General features: G+C 43.8%; 1 protein-coding gene across 1 annotated transcript in view; it reads left to right on the forward strand.

Moving 5' to 3' along the window:
* Nucleotides 1–21,487, forward strand: part of IGSF5 (immunoglobulin superfamily member 5) — a 37,201-nt gene extending 15,714 nt beyond the window's left edge. Inside the window, exons 4-8 of the mRNA XM_035028884.1 lie at nucleotides 6,697–6,837; nucleotides 9,633–9,657; nucleotides 13,805–13,905; nucleotides 15,616–15,689; nucleotides 20,294–21,487. Of these exons, the coding sequence (XP_034884775.1) occupies nucleotides 6,697–6,837; nucleotides 9,633–9,657; nucleotides 13,805–13,905; nucleotides 15,616–15,689; nucleotides 20,294–20,389 (437 nt within the window). The 3' untranslated portion in view covers nucleotides 20,390–21,487. The remainder of the gene's footprint in view (nucleotides 1–6,696; nucleotides 6,838–9,632; nucleotides 9,658–13,804; nucleotides 13,906–15,615; nucleotides 15,690–20,293) is intronic.
* The last annotated feature ends 1,179 nt before the right edge of the window (nucleotides 21,488–22,666 follow it).

Here is a 22,666-nt window from a genome sequence, read left to right on the forward strand (position 1 = left end):
TTTGGATTTGTCTGAGGTTTTCCAACATACTTTGATTTGAGGCTAAATATTTTAGGCAAGTTGTGGGTAATGTCATGTGGGCTCATGATGCCAATTTTCTCTATCATTAGTAGTAAGTTTAATCATTTGGTTAATGATTCCTCCATTGTAAAGGTCCCTTTCTCCATTATAATGAATATGTAATCAATGAACACTATATGAATATCCCAGCAGTCTTCCCCTTAATAGTTTTTGCATTCATCAGTAAGTCATTGCCTGAATCTGTTGTTTCTATGGTGATTGTAAAAGAATCATTTTCTGGCTCCATCATATTTTTATATTTGTTGGTTGGTAGTCTTCTGTAAAGAAGAGACTTCTCTCTCCTTTTGTTTTACTTTTTTTAAAAACAGTTTTAGTATGGACTTATTTTTATTCAATACACTATAAACTGCTCCTGTCATTATTCATTTTGATGCTCAGATTGCTCCAGATTTGTCTAGTGGGAATCCTTTCCAGCTGGCTCTGGTGTCCTTTTGACATGGCCCTATTAGTTTTTGAGCACTTGGCCCAATACGATGTTCTGAACTCCCTTTCATTTCCCCTGTTCTATCCTGGCATCAGCCATTTCTCCAAGGAGCCAATCCAGCTGCCTTTGAAGCTATTTAAATATGATAAAGTATGGTCCAAGCTTTGAAAGGGAAGATTTAAAAAAAAAGTTCCATTAGCACCAAATGGAATGAAATCGACTGTTTAAACCACACATCTTAACAAGGTAACAGTGCAACAAAGAGGTCTGGTCTGATTGATGATGCCCCGTGGAGATGGATTTTAGAGATTCACTTGCCTGCAAAGTTCTTCTTTTGTAGGCAAGGGCAAGGGGCACTTAATTTCCCTTGGTCAGGTTTAATTCAGTGGAGTGCTTCCTTCGTAGGCTAGGACTAGGGAAGTTAGCGGCCTTAATTATGGCAGCTAGAGTCCCTGCAGCCTCAAAGGGAAGCACAGTGGGTGCCTTGCAATGAGTCTTACTTTATTGGACCCATTTGGAAAAGGGTAATTTGTTTCTAAATTATTCATCAAGATCCAGAGCAGCTGGTGGCTGGCTGCATGTTGTGTATTTTATGCAAGTTTTAGTAGCTGAAGACCTCATTACAGACCCGGCTGCTGGTGTCTGGGAGGCTTCTAGGAGCACAGCCAGGGGTACGGAGAGCCCCAAACAAAAGGACCTTTTGGACCTTTGGCTGTGCAGGCTTCTCCAGGAATCGATAAGCATCCGTCCTGCCACCCATTTCCTCCTGAAAGTGCAAGGAGTCTGTGTCCATTGTGTTCATTTCTGGAACAGTCCCTGTGAGTTGTTGCAGGAGGGATAGTGGCAGTTTAGGAAGACTAATTAGTTCAAGCCTAACAATCATTGATTCTTGAAAGAAAAGCATGCTGAAAGGGGTACTGCTAATGATTTTGAGAAGATCAATTTTCTCGATTCCAGAAGCAGCACAGACTTCAAGCACTGCAGACACTGGTACAACTGGGAGGTGGGAGCCCCTCTCCTGCCCGCCTGGGGATGAGCACCGTCCATCCTCTGTGCACCCAGCTGCATTGCTTTCTCGGTTTTCTCACTCAAGTGAAGCGTTCGAGCAAAGCAACATTTTTAGGACAGAGGGGCACCTGGCAGAGTGCAGTGATTCCTGGTTATAACCTTAGTTTTGTGAGGAGTGGCAATTTTGAGGGCAGACCAAGTCGGGGCAGTGACAGTCCTGGGTCGCAGCCCTGGGTCTGGCTGTGAGACTCTGGGCAAGTCGCTGACCTCTGCAGCTCAGTTTTCTTGCCTGTAAAACGAGAGGGAGAAGAATAGGGTGGAAGTTCTCTCTCCTGGCTGCCCGTTAGCCTCTAGGACCTTTGGCCCACAGGATGGGCTCAGGCGCCGCCCCAGAGGTTCTGATCGAATTGGTTTGTATGCAGCCTGGAAATGGACATTTCTAGGAAAGCTCCCAGATTCCTGGGCAGTCAGACCAGCGGGCTACAGAACAGGGAGATCCTGAAGAAGGCCTTGCCTCCTGACCCAGCCTCCTGACCCAGCCTCATCCGATGCTATTATCCACACAGACTTGGACACCAGATGGCTTGGGCTCCGATCCCAGCTTGCCTACTTACTTGCTGTGTGGCTTTGAGCAAGTTACTTAACCTCTCTGTGCCTCAGTTTTCTCATCTCTAAAACTGAGATAATAATAATATCTACCTCACGGGCTTGTTGTTGGTGTGAGAAGTAAGCGGGTTAAAACGTCTCAGGACAGTCCCTGCCACAAAACCCACAGGGCAGCAGAGGGGACAGCTGCTGTCTTTGGTTTCACTGGTTCGGAGACCTCCCGTGTCCCCCCCCTCATCAGCACCGGAGCGTGCTTTACATGTGCGGCTGGTGGCATTTTGTACTGACCAGTTGGTTTCGAGAAATTCCATGTGGTCTTTTAAAACTGAGCATTTCTGTGAGAGCATCTGGGAAGTACTATCTTCCTTTTCTGCACAGATGGGAAAAGGACAATCCTGAAGCTGAGATTAAAGTTGCACAGTAAATTCAGTCATGTGGTGCTGACGTGCACGGTTGTGTGAGGGAACGTAGGGAGGAAGGCAAGGGGTGTTGGACCTAGAGGTCATCTTTCTTGGTCACTAGGTGCCCATACACATCCTTTCTAGCAACTCTGCCATTTGCCTTGAACCATTGTGTCCACACCCTCTCTAGGGCACAAGTCAGGGACCAGTGCCCACCTGGACTCCCCATTTCCCGTAAGCCCAGGGCTGTATCTTCCCAGAAGATATTCCAAGTTGGATGCACGACATGAATAGAAAGACAAGAGTCACAGCCCCGGGTTTTCTCCTGGTCTGAGTCCAGTTCACTGAGCCTCTTTGTCCCAAGTATCTTATCTGCGCAACGAAGGGGTTGGATTATGAACAAGGTCATTCCAAGGATCCGTGCTTTCTGTCCACTCTCCTGCTTTTTATCAATATATGACCATTATTTATTTTTCTTTCAATCTGCTGTAAATGTACTCATTTAAAAGTTAACATCCCACTGAAGTGTCTATGATATATACGTGTGTGTGTATTCATGTATATGTCATATATGATAAACTAAAAATTATTATTAAAATAAGAAAGATTCTTCCATGCAGCTCCGGTACCAAATTACACCTCATCATGGCTCATACACCATGCTTCTTTTTGGGGAGGGGGCTCCACTGGAGTAGAGAGAGAATGTAAGTCTTCCCTTGTTATGGAACTCCAGGGGCGATCTGACCCCCAGTGGACTGTGGTCACAGCATATAGGAAGCGAAAGAAAGAGCCATGTGAGGGCACCTGGGTGGCTCAGTCTATTAAGCGTCTGCCTTCGGCTCAGGTCATGATCCCAGAGTCCTGGGATCGAGCCCCACATCGGGCTTCCTGCTCAGCGGGGAGCCTGCTTCTCCCTCTCCCTCTGGCTGCCCCTCCCCCTGCTTGTGCTCTCTCTCTCTCTCTGTCAAATAAATAAATAAAATCTTAAAAAAAAAAAAAAGAAAGCCGCATGGCTTCTGAGACCAGTTGCTGTTTTGCTGGGAGTTTGGGGCTTTTAGGTGAGAGCAGGCATCACTTGCTAAACTTGGTGGTTAAATTAAGAGACAAGAGAGTGAGTGAGGTCACGATATCACCTGGTCTCTTCCTTGGTTTGGTCACCAAATCCAGTGAGGTGGCCCTTCCCCCCCCGCCGCCCTTTAAATAACTCCTCCCTGAGGATAAGCAGCTGTTTGTGTGCTAGATCAGAGGAAAGCTTGTCACGTCCAGACTCGGGTGACAGAAGGTTGGCACGCTGAACATTTTCTCCAGTAGGGGAGGAAAATGCCCTGATAGGGAATGTTTGAGTAAGTGAACAATGTGTGTTGACTTTTTCCAGTATGATTTTCAAGCCCATTTCTTGAATCTTGAGCCAGACCTTAATGTTTAACCCCAGCTCTCTCCCTTATTATGAAAGCTTCTAATATTTGCAAACTTCAATTTGTAACAAGTTCCTCAGACTGATTTAGGATGACGTCAGCAATCCTGAAGGTGTGTGTTGTGCCCTGCAGTGTTCTCAGCATTTTCACATACGTCCTGAGTCACTGAACAGCCTGGGGGGTGGGGGGCAGGAATTGTTGTGGATGAGTGAGCAGAAACAGTGGCCATGAGATTTCACTGGATCCACTGACAGGAAGCCCAAAGCTCTTTGTCTGTCGCAAAGCTTCCGTGTGGTGACCTGAGTTTAAATTCCAGATTGTGATTATCATAAATGTGGTTTGGGACTTAATTTTTTTTTTTTTTTAATCACATCCATAGGAGGGAGATTATGGGAACATCCTGTAATGTGGCAGTTTGCTTGGGAAACATTTCCATTTTGGGCATTCTCAACATGGGGGTCACCAACCACCTGCATCAGAATCACCTGGGCTGCCATTCCAGACCCCCTGACTTGGCACCACTGTGGGCGGGCTCTGAATCTGCTTGTGCAACAACCTTTCCCGGTGATGCTTGGGAATTTTGTTCTCTGTGTAGCAAGTGGGTAACTTGTATTACTCTCTGGATGTGAAGAGACTGGCTTGTTGGAGAGCTCCATTTGCAGGGGTGCCTGGGTGTGAGCGACTCTTGTTTTCGGCTCAGGTCATGATCTCAGGGTCGTGAGAGCAGGCCCTGTGCTGGACTCCGAGCTCAGTGCAGAGTCTGCCTGTCCCTCTCCCTCTGCTCCTTCCCCGGCTCTTTCTTTCTCTCTCTCAAATAAATAGATAAAAATAAAATCTTAAAGCTCCAATTCTGGGGCTGAGGAGGGGTGATATGGGAAGGGTAGAATACTGTCTCCACCACCTCCACCTTTCCTGGGGATCTCTTTTCCTATCTCTATCTGTCCCAACTCATCTTAGAAAAATGGTGGATGATGTGGAGATCCATCCTCCCCCCGCTTCCTGTCCCTCCATCCATTCATCCAATGTGCCCAATACATGCCAGGTGCTTGGGATATAAGAAAAATAAGACAGCCCTTGACCTCGAGGGGACTAAATTTTGTTTAGATAGTAGCAGATGTGTAAGAAGAACTGGAAGTGAGAGCAGTCAATTTCACAAACATTTAATGTGACAATGAACAGGAGAGGCTTAAAAAAAGGAAATTAAAAAAAACTATTATAGGTAATGCAGAGAAGCTTTGCACAAAGAGCAGAAGACGAGTATCTTTTTATATTATGTAATTCTTCAAAGCACAGAGTTCTCTGAGTTTTAGCACTTGCTTAGAGTCAGTCCTTGTATTATTTTGCAGTGGAATCCTTACTTGTCCATGAGTCACAATTCAGGTGGTTGATGATCGTAGAAACCAGGGCATTAGTGATCATCTCTAACCATTACCACAAGGTACTCTGAGCCTTTAACTTTGACACAGGCTTAGCAAATTATGATTTCAAGGTCAATTTTCATGGGAAACTCTAAGGGAGAACACCCAAGAACTATTTTCCTCCTATAAGCTCTGGTTCCAATGTGCTGGAAAGACTGTTGATTTACAAACTCTATCTTCCTTCATAGGAAGTCTGTTGTTTCAGTATTTTCTGATGACTTGCATTTAATAAAATAGCACTCATTCACAATGAGAGTCCAACCAAGCACTCAGGGTTGAGTGGCAGAATCTATTGAGTAGCTCTTCACATTTGAACAGATCAACTTAAATGCAGTTTGACCTCAGCATGGTTCAGGAGGGGAAATGCAAAGCTGGCTAGGACCTCCTTGCAGTTCTCACAAACCCGAGGCTGGGCAGTGCTGTCTAGCGGGACTTTCTGTGATGAGGGCAATGCTCTTCACCTGTGGGAATTGAGCACTTGAAATGTGACGAGTGTGACTAAGGAGTTGATATTTAATTGCATGTAATTTTGGTTCATTTAATTTGAATTTAGATAACGGTGTGAAGCGTGCTGGACAGCCCTGGCTAAGGCAGGACTGCCCTACATCAAAATGGCTTTCTCTTCTCCCTTCCTTCCTGCCCCACTCCTTTTCACTCCATGCTGGCACCTGCCTATCCATTCTCTTCCCAACCCCATGACTACTGGATACAACAAGAGGGCAAAGCGGACCTTAAGGAAGGTGGCTCCTGAAGAGCCATGGGAAACAGCAATCAGCTGATGAGAAAGGCGTTCTCTGGGGTGTGGGTGGGCTGGGGCTGGAAGCCTTGAAGTACGTTCCTTTAGATGTGACACCTCTTCAGTTCGTCCTCATTTCTTTTGGACTCTGGACCGTTGATGGGTGGGAACGTGGAAGGGAGAACCAAATGCCAGTCTTGCAATCTTGTTCAGCAGTAGTTGCTCAGTAAGTATTTACTCCTTGGCTAAATAAAGGATGTTGGAGTGTGGTAATTGCTACTCCAACCTGGGAGCTGTCGCTCCTTGCCATCTACTTTCCCTTTAGGACTGGTAGAGGGGCTAACCAACGGATACTGGGACTGTGTTGCTCAGGGGTATTTATTGGCAGCAGTAAGTATCGTAATGGCAGATCCCGTAGAGTACTGAATATCTGAGCAAGCTCCAGAGAAGTTGGCCTATGACACCCAGCTGTAGCAGGCCGAATAGTTATAATATTATCGGAAAACAAAATATGACTTATAGGGTGGTAGAATCAGTGATTACTTACCCTGGACAGTAGCAAACACCACTAAATACATTTTTTTCCCCTCTCCTTTCAACCTTATAGGCAGCATTGATAAAGCAGGTACATCCTTGCCTACCTGGGCCATAGCTCTGCTTGCAGTATCCTTGTCATTGCTTTTGATCCTGATAATTGTTCTGATTATAATATTCTGCTGTTGCTGTGTCTCCAGGCAAGAGAAAAAAGGTAATTTTTTTGTTCATATAGATTTGTATGTATTTTTGAACTTTTGGTACAAGCACTTGAAGTTCATTAGCTCCTCAGCAATTTCGTAAGATGCGTTGACCTTCAGAGCATCCTTCACTTGGAAGTGGACATGTGAGCTTCAGAGAGTGAAAGGACTTTCTGAAGAAGGGATACATTCCTTTGGGGCCAGGTGTAACCCCTCCGGGGAAGACTGAGATCTTCACACTTTTCGGAAGGTGAAGAGACAGTACCTCTCTGGGCAAAGACACTGACTATTTGAATTTGTGCATATTTTCGAGGATGTAAGGGCATTATAATCTGCCATTCAGATGCTATGCTTTTTTTTTTTCTAGAATAATACCTATCTATCTGAGCACATTAAAAGATTATTTCCTATTTTGTATAATTCCAAATTGCCTTTTGCAGGCAAATGTTTTAGTGGTAGGAAGAAAAAGAAGGTCTTCTGTCAAGTAAAAATAGTACAGATAAAATTAATAACGATAATTACACATTTCTTCTGAATGAGGTCTCTTGAGGTACTCAAAAACGGTGGCCTCGTTTGGGGGTCAGGTTCAGATTCGTGGTGGGCTCATCAACACTGGGGTGGGCTTGTCATAGAATTCAGCTGTTTGTGACTCCAGAAACCAAAGGATCTTTGTCATGTGGTTGGCTCAGGACTTTCCAAGTGCTGAATGTGTCCAGCCTTACCTTTCTTTGTCTCATAAAACCTCACCTATGCCTATTTGAATATTTTCTACAGTTAAATGATTTTTCTTAAGATCAGACTTCTGCTATTAGGCTACGTGTCAGTTTAATTGCATTTAAAATTTTATTAACACTAATTGCCATTTGATGAGCTGTGTCAGGCACCGTGTTAATTACCTTACATGGAATACCTCTCAGTGAGATATTCTGTGTAAAGTGCACAGTTACGTTGTGTCTAGGTTAATTGTCTAGCCTAAGCCCCTGCGTGGATTTGGTTTGGGATTGGGAATTAATTCTGTCATACAACTTAATTCCTTAGGAAACAGAACATGAAAAGTAGTAAGCCTCTGTTGGCCCAGATTTGATGGAAATTTGCTTTTACCTGGGAATTACCCTATATGCCACAGAAGGATTACTCAAGTAAAATACACTGGATTTTAAAGGAAAACTATTGGATAACTTACATTTTAATGGAGAAGTGACTAGGATTGTTCAGTGCCTTCAGGTTATTATTTTCAACATTAGCTACTGTGGTGTCGTTGGAGGACATTCTGGTTATTTGGACTTCTGCTTCTCTTCAGCTGTGTTTTTGTGTGTTCCACAACAGTAAGAAGGTTGTGAGGGTTGGTGGCCCATGTAAGATGTACACCAGGGTGACTCTCTGATTCTTAGCATCCTCATAAGATAAGAATAAGTACTATCCTACAGATTGGTTGTGAGGACAAAATAAAATGATATATGAAACTGTTTCCACCCTAGATTTTATCCTTTATTTAACTTTGAGATGAAAAGCTCATGTAAGAGTGAGCTGTTTTTATTGCCCTGGTTTTTAACAGGTCCAGGGCCTGTGACAACCTATTTACCAAGGCCACCCCATTGGGTGGAATTCACAGTGGACACTACACTTCACCTTGACATAAATGTAAAGGATCCAGGGAGGTCCTGGATTTCCCCATGACAATTGTCTCCATTCTTAAAAACAACAGGCGTCAAGTTTCTTCAGAAGTATTGTCTGGCACTTTGCTTTGCCAGTGCCTGGAGAATTCTCAGTGCTCTGATTGGTTAACTGGGGACTGACTGAGGAGAGCTGAGGGCCCCACTCTGTGTGGTCTGAAGGCCTTGGGATTGCTTCTGCTAATAGAATGGAGAAGCTGAGAGCCCATCTCTCAGAGCCCATCCTTATGGGAACACTAGTGATATTCCAAACTGTCTCTCTTTTTCATTTCAAATAAGATTGCTTCTGAGGTCCAGTTTGGGGTGTGAACTGGCAGATGTTATTTCAACTGGAAGTGAGAACATATCTAAAAATAAGGAAGATGATTTTTTTGTTTGTTTGTTTTAGATTTCAGTAAAGCTTGATGAATAGAAGGCCTAGACAGGACAGCAGAGTTGCATCACTGGCTTTTGAGAACAGATGATTGGGGACTGGTGTGTGGCTCTCTTACTCCCTATTTCCAGGTTCCCTATGTCCCTTCCAGTCTAAGAATCTATTGATTAAAAACATTAGTATTTTAATGACAGCTTCTGGGGGTGGATGCAACTCTGTGCATTGATACCATTGTTACATATTGATTGAAAATGTATCTTAGAATTAAGGAAGTACAGTGCTTAAACAATGTAATTCCTTAAAGTATGGTAATAAAATATAATGGTGTCTAGTTTGTTAAAAATATGGTGACACTCACACCTACCTCTTGGGTTGTTGTAATGAGTAAATGAAATAGTATCTTGCACAGTCTGGTACACAGTGAGTACTGAATGAATGACAATAGGGATTGGGAATGCAGAATGCCTCTTCCTGGTGAATACAGTCTTCATATCTTGCTAGTTAAACTCAAGATTCATTAAGAACTTATTAGGTACCTACTATACTTTAGGTATAGTAGTTATCATAGGATAGTTAATAGTGAATTCTACTTGCCTTAGGCTTGAAAGTCATTTGGTAATTTGGTGTGGGGGGAATTTAATAATACCAAATGGGTCACAAATACTCAGCAATGTATTTAAAATCAGGGGGTCTATAAAAATTGATTAGATTTTATTTTCAGAATAACTAATACTAACGTGATTTTGTTCCTTTTTTTTTTTAGAATCTAGTTATCAAAGTGAAATAAGGTAAGTTTGAAATCACATCAATTTTCTGAAAAACAACCAAAAAACACCAACCCTACCACCGCTAACACACACAGAGATGTGGGGTTTCAGGATCATGTTACTCAAAATTAAGTACTGAAAATGGACAACTTTGAAAAACACGTATGCCAAACACAAACTCATATGGCAAAATTAATTGTAGAATAAAATAGAGGATGGAGATCCTGCCTACATTTGACTTGCCCCGGCTCACTTAGGAAAATGGGATTTTCTACTTGGTGTCTGGCATTTGCAACTCTTTCCACAAGAGGACACTATGCACCGTGACTGTTGTCCCTCCTGTTTTGAGTCAATGCAGGGGACTTGAGGACCATTTCAAGGATAGAGAACCAGGCAGAGGTCCTGATGGAATTTCTGGGGCAGTGGAGAACAGTGAGACCAGCAGGATGGCTTCAGGCACGTGAAACTGACCAGGCAGACAAATAAGGTGGCGTTCACTGCTTGTACCACTAATGGGGGAGGGGACAGAAAAATCCCAGCCATTCCCATGGCCGTCCAGAAGTAGCTGCAAGCACTTTTTTTTTTTTTAAGTTTGCTGTCTTCTTTTTTTTATTCTTATGTTAATCCCCATACATTACATCATTAGTTTTAGATGAAGTGTTCCATGATTCATTGTTTGTGCACAACACCCAGTGCTCCATGCAGAACGTGCCCTCCTCAATACCCACCACCAGGCTAACCCATCCTCCCACCCCCCTCCCCTCTAGAACCCTCAGTTTGTTTTTCAGAGTCCATCATCTCTCATGGTTCGTCTACCCCTCCGATTTCCCCCGCTTCATTCTTCCCCTCCCGCTACCTTCTTCTTCTTTTTTTTTTTTCTTAACATATATTGCATTATTTGTTTCAGAGGTACAGATCTGAGAGTCAACAGTCTTGCACAATTCACAGCGCTTACCAGAGCACATACCCTCCCCAGTGTCTATCACCCAGTCACCCCATCCCTCCCACCCCACCCCCCACTCCAGCAACCCTCAGTTTGTTTCCTGCGATTAAGAATTCCTCATATCAGTGAGATCATATGATACATGTCTTTCTCTGTTTGACTTATTTCACTCAACATAATACCCTCCAGTCCCATCCACGTCATTGCAAATGGCAAGATCTCATTCCTTTTGATGGCTGCCTAATATTCCGTTGTATATATATACCACATCTTCTTTATCCATTCATCTGTCGATGGACATCTTGGCTCTTTCCACAGTTTGGCTATTGTGGACATGCTGCAAGCACTTTTAAGGTAGCTATACCTACAATAATACAATAAGGAGTTTAAATGTCTGCAATATTTAGACAAGTATAAATGCAGCAAGGGGAGGGACTTTTAGACAGTGGTCATTTTGCTGGGGGTGTTACAACACAACTATAGCTAATTTTCAGTATTTTATTAGGTAATTTTAGCTTTTGAAATGCTGAGATTTTAAAATACCCTTTGGCTACATGTGGTGAATGAAGATGTGTGTAATCACTGTGTAACAGACACTAGCCGTTCTCCCTTTGACCCCAGTTGCTCACTGGTGATAATGCAGTGTTGGGCGAGGTGTCTGTGGTCTCTGAGGACACTACCAAGCATCAGTCTGAAACTGCTCCTCCTCTGGGGCCTGACATAGGGCAAGAGGAGAGGAAGGCAAATGGACTCCAGTAATTATTCCAGCATTTCTCTAGAGTGCTGTCTCCAGCAGGATGGCAGCCTGGATTCTTCCGTTCACCATTATGGACTTTGTAACATCTTTTATTTCTCTTCTCTGGGATCTTAGATGATTTCAAAACATAGTACGGTGGTCAACAGCTATTTGGGGGCATGGATAGAGAATAAGAAGAATAATGACAACAGCAGCAATAATATGACAGTCGGGATGACAATCACTAGTATATGCTGAGTGCTGAACATACATGAGGTCCAGGGAGGAAAGACGGGGCAACTCACTGGGACCCCGTATCCTCCCTGCTTTCCGTGCCCTGTGGAACCTGTGCAAACTCCAGTTGCTCCAGGCTCCTTCTGCAGTAAAATAACACATATTCCTTCCTACAGAATCAACGCATGTTTATTATAGAAAAAATTAAAATATACTTTTAGGAAATGATTTTGAGAGGCCCTGGGGGACGCAGTCAGTTGAGCATCTGACTCTTGATTTCTGCTTAGGTGGTGATCTCTCCGTGCCCAGTGCGGAGTCTGCTTGAGACTCTCTCTCCCTTTCAGTCCGCCACTCCCCCCTGAAAATAAATGAGTAAATCTTTAAAAAAATAGCAATGATTTTGAAATCACCCCTAATTCTATCGTTCAGAAGCAGGTATTGTTATGTAAGTATGTATCTGCTCACACACACGTGTGTTCACATAGATACATGCACATATGCATTTGGTGAAATTTGCATCAGCATAAATCTTATTTCGTAGTGTGCTCTTCTCACTTGGCACTATCCTGAAGATTATTTCTGTTAATAAATTTCTATAATAGATAAATTTCTGTTAGTAAATAGTAATAATAAATTTCTGCTTAATAGAAATATCTTACTGAAGTATAATGTAAGTTCAGAAAAGTATACAAATTGTAGGTGTGTAGCTTGATTCCTTTTCACAATGCGTATGGGCCTTGAGTGGGGACATGCTGAACTAGAGCACCCCCAGCACCCCAACCTCTCCATGCCCCTCAAATCACTGTCTGCCCCTTCCTCAAAGGTCATGTCTTTTTTTTTTTTTTTTTTTCAGAGAGGGAGAGTGAGAGAGAGAGAGGGCCAGGGAGGGGCAGAGGAAGAGGGAGAGAGAGAATCTTAAGCAGGCTCCACGCCCAGCACAGAGCCCAAAGCTGGGCTGGATCTCACAACCCTGAGCCCAGATCAAGAGTCGGACGCTTAACCAACTGAGCCACCCAGGCGTCCCAAGGTTATGTCTTCTGACCTCTATCCCCACATCCCCAGAGATTATATTCATATGAACTTTATGTAAATGGAATCATAGCGTGTATACTCATTCATTTTGGTTTTCTTAAGCGTCACACTGTGATATTGGTCCATACTATTCAATGAAGGTGTAAATGGTGTATTATTATATAATACTACACTGTGGGTATATACGCAATTTATTTTTCCTTTAAATGGGCATTTGGATAGTTTTTGGGGTCATTATGAATTCTGTGGCACTAAGCAATTTAATATGGATCTTTGACGATGTGTTCATAAGTACTCCTTCCTGTGTTGTATTCAGTTGGGTGTATGTCTACCCGTGAGAGCTGGGTAGGTGGAGTCACAGGGTAAGTAGGGCAGACAATACTGCTGTACGCTCTTCCGAAGTGGGTGTGCCAGTTTATACTTTCACCAGCAGTGCATGAGAGCTCTCACCTGTACTAATTTTTACAGGTGGCATGGAATTTCATTTTAGAGACGTATTGTCATTTATTTCACTAGTCCCCTATGGTGGGGCACCTGGGTCGTTTGCAGTTTTTGCTTTTATCAATAGCTCATGAACGAACATTCTTTCAAGTAAATCTTTGCACATATCTTTGGTTATTTCCCTATAATAAGTTCTTAGTGGTCAAGCGTGAATATCTTTAAATATTTAGATATCCATTGCCAAGTTTTCTTGCCCTGGGAGGCTACATAAATTTTTACTTTATTTCAGAGATTGGCACACGTTCTCTATAAAGGGCCAGATAGTAAATATTTTGCTTTTGCGGGCCACGCGCTTTCTATCACAATTACTCAGTTCTGTTGTTGTAGCAGGCAGACAGCCATAAATAATATGGAAGCAGACAGGGGCGGCTGTGTTCCAGTAAAACTTTATTTATAAAAAGGGGGGGTGGATTTGCCCTGTGGGGGTCAAGGTTTGCCAACCCTGCTTAATTTGGTCCCTGGCTTCTGGGGGTTGATTATCGACTGGGGAATGGAGTCCATGGGCCTATCTCTCTCTACCTCAATAGGAGTGTGAGCAGGCAGACCACCTACAGAGTCATGCTGGTGGCTATGAGTGTCCCTCCTGACGTTGTGGTGGGTTCAGCATGCAAGAACGCTCTGGGTGGAGCAGACTGAACCGAATATCCACTGCTGATTAACATTTGGCTTTTTAAAATGGTTAAAATAAAATAAAATAAAGAAGTAAAATGGTCTAATTCCAGGAAATCTGCAAGCATGAAGACAAACAAAGAAACTTTGGAGACAAACATAAAAAGTGGGAGTGACAACAATGCCTACAGCCCAGATGAGCCCAGGATGGCCAGTGAGTGGGCGGGTGGGGCATTCGGAAGACCTGGAGGGGAGTGTGGGGGAGGAGCTGACTGACCCTGACCAGCACGGCTGCCCACTGGCTGCACCAGGCGGGGGACTCAGCCCTTGCTGGTCATTATTTTTTGAGTAATTTTCAGAAGAAGGAGAAATTTCAGGACTAGAAATATTCTTTTTTTTTTTTTTAATATTTTATTTATTCATTTGAGACAGAGAGATACAGAGAGATAGAGCATGAGCAGGAGGAGAGGCAGACGGAGAGGGAGAAGCAGGCTTCCCGTTGAGCGGGGAGCCTGACGCGGGGCTCAATCCCAGGACTCTGGGATCATGACCTGAGCCGAAGGCAGACGCTTAACCACTTGAGCCACCCAGGCGCCCCCAGGACTAGTGTTCTATAAAAAGTAAAAATCCACCTATATCTCCAAAGTTTAAAATAAAGTGGGATGAAAATTTAAGGGCTTTAAAATAAAATTTTTTATGCTTTATCTTTTGTTAAAGCTTTCTACCTTTATTACTTATTTATTTATTTATTTGTTTTTAAAGATTTTATTGATTGATTGATTGATTTGACAGAGAGAGGCACAGTGAGAGAGAGGGAACACAAGCAGGGGGAGTGGGAGAGGGAGAAGCAGGCCTCCCTCCCAGCAGGGAGCCCGATGTGGGGCTTGATCGCACAACCCTGGGATCATGCAGGACCCTGGGATCATGACCTGAGCCGAAGGCAGATGCTTAACGACTGAGCCACCCAGGCACCCCAAAGCCTCTACCTTTAGTAAAGCGTATGAGGAGGCATTTTAATACATTGAGGGTCACTTTCCCAAAATGTCACATAAAACCAAAACTCAGAGAGAAATCTGTTGCTATTGAGCTTTGGAGGGTGTGGGAGAATGTTGAAAAATGAAACCCAATTTTGAGAAGTCTTTACAGCGCCCGAAAGTCTTCCCTTTCGAGGACACAGTCCTAGTGGGGGCTCAGCCACTGGCAAGGGGCTAAAGGTAGGGTTTGATCTGAGATCTTTCTGGAAGGCAGATGAGAGAGGAGGGGAGTACGAATGGGTGGGAGAGGGAGACCCGGCCCTAACAAGTTGCCTGGCAGAACAAATTCCACAGAAAGATGTTTCGTTAACCAGTTCTTGCTGAGAACCGCCCCCGCCCCCCCACAAATTGTTTTCACTAAGATTGGCGCTGCCCTCCTGGCCCATTTCTCCCCCTTACCATGGTGGTCTCCCACGTTCATTCCAAATGGCTCACTTCAGATTCTTAAAAATTCCACAATGCTGTTCTGATCATAGCTTACAAAATTTCCTATGGGTGAATATTTATTTATTAGTGTTTTGAGTAGTTAATTAAGTAGCTTGACCAAAATCATGGCCCAAACCAAACCTCTCTGTCTTTTTGTTCTTTTGTATCCTGTGTTTACATTCCTTGGTCAGCATTAAAGCTATGGATTCACCTTGTCTCTGGATGAGACTAATGAGTCAAGGAAGGACTGGATTGTGAGTTTGCCATACTTTTATTTCATTAGCAAGATAGGATTTGAAAAGTATATAACCTCAAGGGAACTCTAACAACAAGTTTATGGCTAAGGATTGCTTTATGCTTGGGTTACTGTATAAAAGCAAATGTGTTTCCTTATAAATCAGAATTGCTAGAATATTATTTGGGCTTTGTTACTTCTCACTCTAAAAATCATTCTTCTGTTGCAGAGCTTGCTTCTCTCGCTTCAGAGTTCTCTGAATCCAGTGTTCGGGAACAACACGGAAATTGGCAACCTTATCAGGTGACTCAGACCATTTTCCCCATTTCTAGGTTTTTTTTGTCATTTAAAAACACTTGCCTGGTGGTAGGTGATTATAAAATGGTGTTTGTTTTATGTTCATGATGGAAGAATGTGGCCTTTGCTCACTGGTTAACCTGTTAGCATGGAGGACATAATATCTCTTGCACAGAAGTGTAGGTGGGGGCTTGTAGATCTTGGGGTATCTCTTACATGCCCACGTAGAGATGCTGAGTGGGCTGCTGGATGTACAAGTCTGGAGCTCTAGGGGAGGAACACTAGTTGTAGATATTGTTGGTTGTTAGGCAAACTCTGATGGGCTCCATCTTTCTCCAAGAACGTGAAGAACACAGTCACCCAGGAACCGTGAGGACACGGTATGTTACTTTTCTGACACGAAGTCGGTGTTGGTTGCCACGGATGAATGAATTGGAGTGCATACACAGAAAATACGATTCTTTATATCCACAGTCATATTAGGCAAAATATGTATTTTCTGACCTCCTCAAAGACACCTTCAAATGAGAAGCACTTTGATGTGACTCTGCAGTGCTGTGCCTGATATGTATGGATGTTCTCCCCTTTAGCTTTTGGAAAAGGCCCACTTGCAGATGGGTTCCCGACAGCATGTGGCATCCGAGGTCTTGGCTGTGTTCTGCCTACGAGTCGCTTTCAGTTTGAGGTGCTGCTGCTGGGAGTGCTTGCCCAGACCCATCGTTCTTTCTTGGGGTAGATATTGACTTGGGTTTCCAGGCAGCTCCAGGCCATCATATTCCTCCCTGCAGTTGGGATTCAGCTCAGTCCGTATGTCTTGCCAGTGACGTGTGCTTCCCAGGCCTTTGTGGGGGAGGCGAGCTTTGACTGATGCTCAGCCACGTATCGGGAGGACCTAAGTGATGCCATTAATGGAAAACCCGTGGTAGCCAGATGGGAAGACATAGGAAGGGTCTGTCGCAACAAGGAACTTTGGCCTAGGTGACGAACTGTTGGGTTCTGGTACAAGTCCAGGCTATATCCTTAGGCTGGGTGTCAGGAAAATGCAAAGGTAAATTTCTTCCCGTCAAGTCTGCTGTCTTTGGCACATGTATTAGACTGGTATAGATGAATATGCTGCATAAAAACGCTATGTTTTGGGTCACTGAAGAAAGGTATATAATTCCACATCACATTGCCACTTTGCTCGTTCGCAGTCTTGGGCACTTTGGTTTTTTTTCAAGGGTATTCTGTTCAAACACAATCCGAGCAAGGGAAAGTCTGAAGGGCCAGGGGCTGCATACGGGAATTGTCGATGTGGCCTTTAGGATGCCCAGATTCTTGGTCCCACCTGTGGACCCCCTTGCTCAGTGGACTTGGGTGCAACCCGAGTGTGTCTGAGTTTTAAGACAACACAGACTGATTGTCTAGGTGACTAGGTCTAAGGGCAATTGGCTACCTCATAGCAAGATGAACATGAGGGGCTGCTGGGACAGTGGGACATTGCCGATGACCACCTTGCCTACTTTGTAACCTCACATCGCCTGTGAATTTGATTTGCTAGTGTTCCAGGGCATTCACGATACCCATGCTAAGTACACTGGGTAGGGGTTGCACTGGACCCTTTCCAGGAGTGGAGGGTATCTGTGCCCTTATTGGAATCATGTGGATCCCCTGTGAGTAGAGGAGGGTCCAGCCCTGAGCCTCAAGTGTGTGCCCACACCTGGCTCAGGGACCAGTGAAGTGCTCTGAGGAGCAAGCAGTGTCTTGGGGTCATTCTCATCCTCACCTTCAAGACCACAGCTTCCAGCCCCACCCAGAGTTCCACGTCTATGTCTGATCTCCAGATTGTGATGAGCCTCCAGGCACCGCATCTTCATCATGCAGCACCAGGCATGATTTTAATTATGTCCTGCACCCAACAGTTACTGAAACAGGAAGCTGGAGTTTTAACACTTAGGATGGGCTACAAACCCCATTTGTTGCTGCACCAGCCTCCATAATTCTTGCTCCATCGGTATCCTTCTGATTGAGGTCCAGAATGCCAGAGACCCACACTCCCTTGGGGAAGATCAACCTGAGATGTCGTGGGGAGCCTCTTTTTCACATCTCTTGTTATGTCCAGATGCTTTCAGTGCTGACAGCCCTGAGAAAGCTTCAGAAGGGTGAGGGCTCTGCTCAGGGACAAGCTGGCATGAGTCAGGTCTGTTGGTGACTCTGGGCTGTAAACACACAAAAAAGTACCTGCTGGCTGCCTGGACCTCCCTGCCTTGCTCATCGCCACCTCTAAGCCCACTCCCCTGCTAGGGTTCTCCCCTAAACATGGGACTTTTCACCAGAGGCTGAGAGATGGGGGGCAGTCCCTGTTCCTACCACTAACTGGCAGAAAGGAAGAATGTGTTTCCAGTATCCTGGATCCCAAGGAATGGTTGCTGAGCATGGAGGTGCATCCAGTCCCTCTAGGCTTCCGTATCTTGGTACCTTGCTGCTTTAGCAGTAGTTCTCAATGGAGGGTATACCTGAAGCTCTTTGGGTGTTTGTTAAAATGCTAAGTTCTGAGCCTCTTCCAGCCTTTCTGGATCAGAATTTCTGGGAGATAGGGCCAAAGAATGTATAGTTTTGCCATGTTCTCCAGGTGATCTCCTTTGAGGACAATATTTTCATGGCCCAACATGACAGCGTAACAGACATGCATAGTACTGTTCCTCAGAGCAAGTCATCACTGAGTGCAGGGCTTTTCCTTAGAACCGTGCATGGGGAATGACTTCTATTCCACAAGCTTGCCACAAAGCGTGGAGAGAAATTTGGGGTGTGATGCTGTGATGAGTGTCAGATGGAAGGGTCTTGATGCTGAGGCTCTTCACAATCTAGGCTGCACTGTCATGGGGAAACACTTTCTAAAACCTGTGTTTTAGGTGGGTCCTAAGGCACACAACATTCACTGTGGATGAAAGAAAAACAGGATTTTAGGCTGCAGAGACCAGAGCATGTAGTAAATTGTAGGAAGGATCAGAAAGGAAAATAAGAAGTGACATTCCAAACTGACGTATACCAAAATGTGACGCTTCTCTCCACTGATGATTCCTATCCAGGCTGGACATACACTCAGGGTACGTAATACTGACTTTATTTTCTAGAAAGGAGTTTCTGTTGGTGAAGTGCTGTAAACGCAGGTATAACTGCCTACAAAACATGTGAGGACAACACTAATAAATAAAATTAGAAAGTCTTACTAACAATTACAGCTAATGGGAAGGGCAAGTACCCTTTGTTTTTATATGAAGTCATGGGCTTTGCAAATGCTTTACATCTTGGTGAATAGTTAATATAAACAGCCCTCCTTTTCCTCTGCTCTTTCCAGGCCTCAACTCCCTGCCAGTCAATTTTTCTGTTTATTTTGGGCAACTCTGTTTCTTTCTCTCCCAAGCCTGTCAGTTTTGAAGGGTGAGTGCATGAACAACTTGAAACGTGGATCAAGTCTTCCCCGCTAATCACCACTCTCCCGAAATAAACAGAAATACAACCTTAATAAATTTAGAAAACGGCAACGCATTTGCGCAGCCCAGCAGGGAAAACCAAAGGCAAACAACAACTGCAAAAACGTCAAAGCATTTTCACAGCAGAAGCCCGGTTCTTAGAGCACGGTGGTGAGGTGGCTCCAGCAGGCTCTTGTTCTTCCTGCATGACTGGGACTCATTAAGTTAAGACCTCGAGCCAGAGTGATTTTATCCTCAAGACTTACTGACATTCTATTGCAACATAAATAATGCATGGTGCCCAGTTACATTATTTAGGATGTGCAATGCAGCTGCAGTGTCCTGGAATCTGAGTCGGCAGTCTCAGGACTGGCAGAAAAACATATTATGTGTTTTGCAATAGGGCAGTACTGTTGGGCAGGTACTGGCCCCTCTGGAGGAGTATGTGGTTTGCTTGGGGTCACATTACCCAAGGAGAATGGCAAAGACCACATTTCTGAGAGGAGGCGGCAGCACGGCCACCCCAGGAGAGAGCAGGTGGACCTGTCAGACAGTCAGTTCAGCTTTGTCCCTTACCTTTAGGAGGAAAGTGTGTTTTTAAAGAAGTTTAGACATATTTTATATTTTCATACAGAAGTGAGAATTTCCATAGGAAGATTAAAACAAACCAACCAACCAGAATAGTGCATCTTTGCTGTCATTTGCCTTCATACAAACAAATATTGGATTCTTTTTTTTTTTTTTAAGATTTTATTTATTTATTTGAGAGAGAGAGAATGAGAGACAGAGAGCCCGAGAGGGAAGAGGGCAGAGGGAGAAGCAGACCCCCTGCTGAGCAGGGAGCCCGATGCGGGACTCGATCCCGGGACTCCAGGATCATGACCTGAGCCGAAGGCAGTCGCTTAACCAACTGAGCCACCCAGGCGCCCAAATATTGGATTCTTTGAACTGCATTACTCGTAAGGCCCTGAACTCGGAAACTTCTGGAGTGTGTGATTATTGAAAATAATGCAATAAAGGAAGGACATGTGTTAACATCTTTGGTTCCTCTCTGGGCCCTCACATTTCTTCTTATCTGATTAGTGGAGCTGTCGGCTCAAGTTTGTCTTTTATGTTGCTCTCCACTGATTCAATTCACCCCCTTCCCTTTGTTACCAGGGACCTGACCATCGGTGGCCGGGACCCGCAGGTCGCCCGCAGGTTTCCTTCCTCATGGCCAGTCCTAAGACCGTCAGGAACGTCACTTTGGTCTAGCAAAGATGTCCCTCCGGTTCCATTCTGCATGTGACTGATGACCTGCATCACACCGACATGGGATCATCTTTCCTCTCTGTCCCAAGGCTGGGCTCCTGCTTTGCCAGTGTTATGGGGATGCAGAGAGGCTGGAATAATCAAAATGAATACTTCGTGGGGGAGAGAAGGAGTCCATTTCCCACCTTTCAGAGTAGAATTTGGCTTTCGAAATGTTTCAAGATTTTCGTGAATTCCACCAAGTAACTAAGTAAAAGCTGCAAATTCATCATCTTAATTTACTTGTCACTAGACACTCCTTGAGAATCCCATCAATGGCGGATAAACCTTTATCTTACCATGACTTTTAAAATATTTTTGTTATCTTACATAATATGAAGACAATATTTATGTATGTTTAGTATGTGGGGCATTAATGTACATTATCTGTGAAAAAGGAGCATATGCATTAGGATCAATCTGAAATCTAAGATTTCCTGGAAAATCAGAATTTACAGGTTAAGAATAAGATTAAATTCAAAGCCGATGTGCACACTGTGAAATATCCCATTATTGGATATTTATATGAAGACATTCACTTTTATCTGCTCCTTATCAGGCTTGCTCTCATGTCGTCTGATGAGTTAGATGTGTATTATGCTTTGTGGGGGATGTACCTTACATACCACAAATGCCGTGAAAAAAACTGGAAATGGGTAACATGTTCTTTAATAAGTAAAAGAGAAAACACCAAAGAATGTTATTGCCTTTCTGGGTTCCTTACTATACAGGTGGTAGTTTAAGGAATCATGATGCTTCGGAAACATCTATAAAAAAATCACATCTTCATATTAGTCTTTGATTATTGTACATTTGCCCCATGAAAGTTAATATGAATGTTGTTATGATGAATAAAATTGCTGCCTTTTCCAGATATTTTTTTTTTCGTGTGAATATTGTCAATGCATTTCCTGCCCACCCATCTCTTCATGTTTACCCCAGAGGCAGGACTGTTATTTGGCAAAGCGCTGCGCCAGTTGGTACAGATTTCTGTGATGGTTAGTAATTAGCAACTGCTCAGTAATTAACAACATGCCCAACCTTGGTGCTGCTAATGTGGAATGTGACTTTTAAAATGTGTAAAGATTTTAGTGCTGCCTTAGAGTTAGTCAGTAGCGATGACAATCACTAGTATATGCTGAGTGCCGAACATACGTTAGGTCCAGGGAGGAAAGACGAGGCGACTCACCGGGACCCCTGTATCCTACCTGATTCCTTGCACAGGTTCCTTCTGCAGTAAAATAATATACGTATTTCTTCCTATAGAATCAATGCATGTTTATTATAAAAAATTAAGAATATAGTTAAGAAATGATTTTGAAATCACCCCTAATTCTATTGTTCAGAAGCAGGTATTATTAGGTACGTATGTATCTGCTCACACACGTGTGTTCACATAGATACACGCACATACATATTTTGTGAAATTTGGATCATCATAAACCTTATTTCATAGCTTGCTTTTCTCATTTGACACTATCCTGAGGATTATTTCTGTTAATAAATACTTGCCTACAACATTTTGCTTCATTTGCTTAATAAAAATATCTTCTTGAAGTATAAGTCCAAAAAAGTACACAAATTGTAGGCATGTAGCTTGGTTACTTTTCACAAAGCATATGGGCCTTGAGTGGGGACATGCAGAACTAGAGCACTCCCAGCACCCCAACCTCCCCATGCCCCTCAAATCGCTGTCTGCCCCTTCCTCAAAGGTCACCTTCCTCAAAGTTTTCCTTAAAATGCGTTAAGATTTTAGTGATTCCTTAGGGTAAATGATGTCAATTCATCATGGTGATGTTTCTCACCACTTAACACTCCCGCTTGCTAATCCACTCAATGGTCGACAAACCTATATACCACCCTGATTTATAAAATGTTTTTATGATCTTAGATCCCATTCCACCTCTACCTTGAACCCCCTCGTGTGAATCAACCATTAATTCCAGGGCTGTTTGCTGGCACACGTGGGGCTATGTCAGGTGTCAATTCTGATTCACTGGCGCTCATACGGTGTCTGTTCTGAGGTGCTGGAGTTCATGCTGTACGGCTTCTCAACTATTTTAAGTATCACCACTGCTTAGAGGATCCTGAAAAAAGGTGTCATCTCTTCTAGGACTGTGTCCCTAAAGGGAGGGAACTAGCTGCCTATTTCCTTTGAAGTAGAGCTAAAATGCAAAATGTTCGAAGCCCATGACTACTGCTGTATCACTTTCCTTAGATATCTTTATATGCAAAAACACT

The sequence above is a fragment of the Mirounga leonina genome, unplaced genomic scaffold (genome assembly GCF_011800145.1).
Source record: "Mirounga leonina isolate KUSES-001 unplaced genomic scaffold, KU_Mleo_1.0 Mir_205, whole genome shotgun sequence".
In the NCBI taxonomy this organism is placed as follows: Eukaryota; Metazoa; Chordata; class Mammalia; order Carnivora; family Phocidae; genus Mirounga; species Mirounga leonina.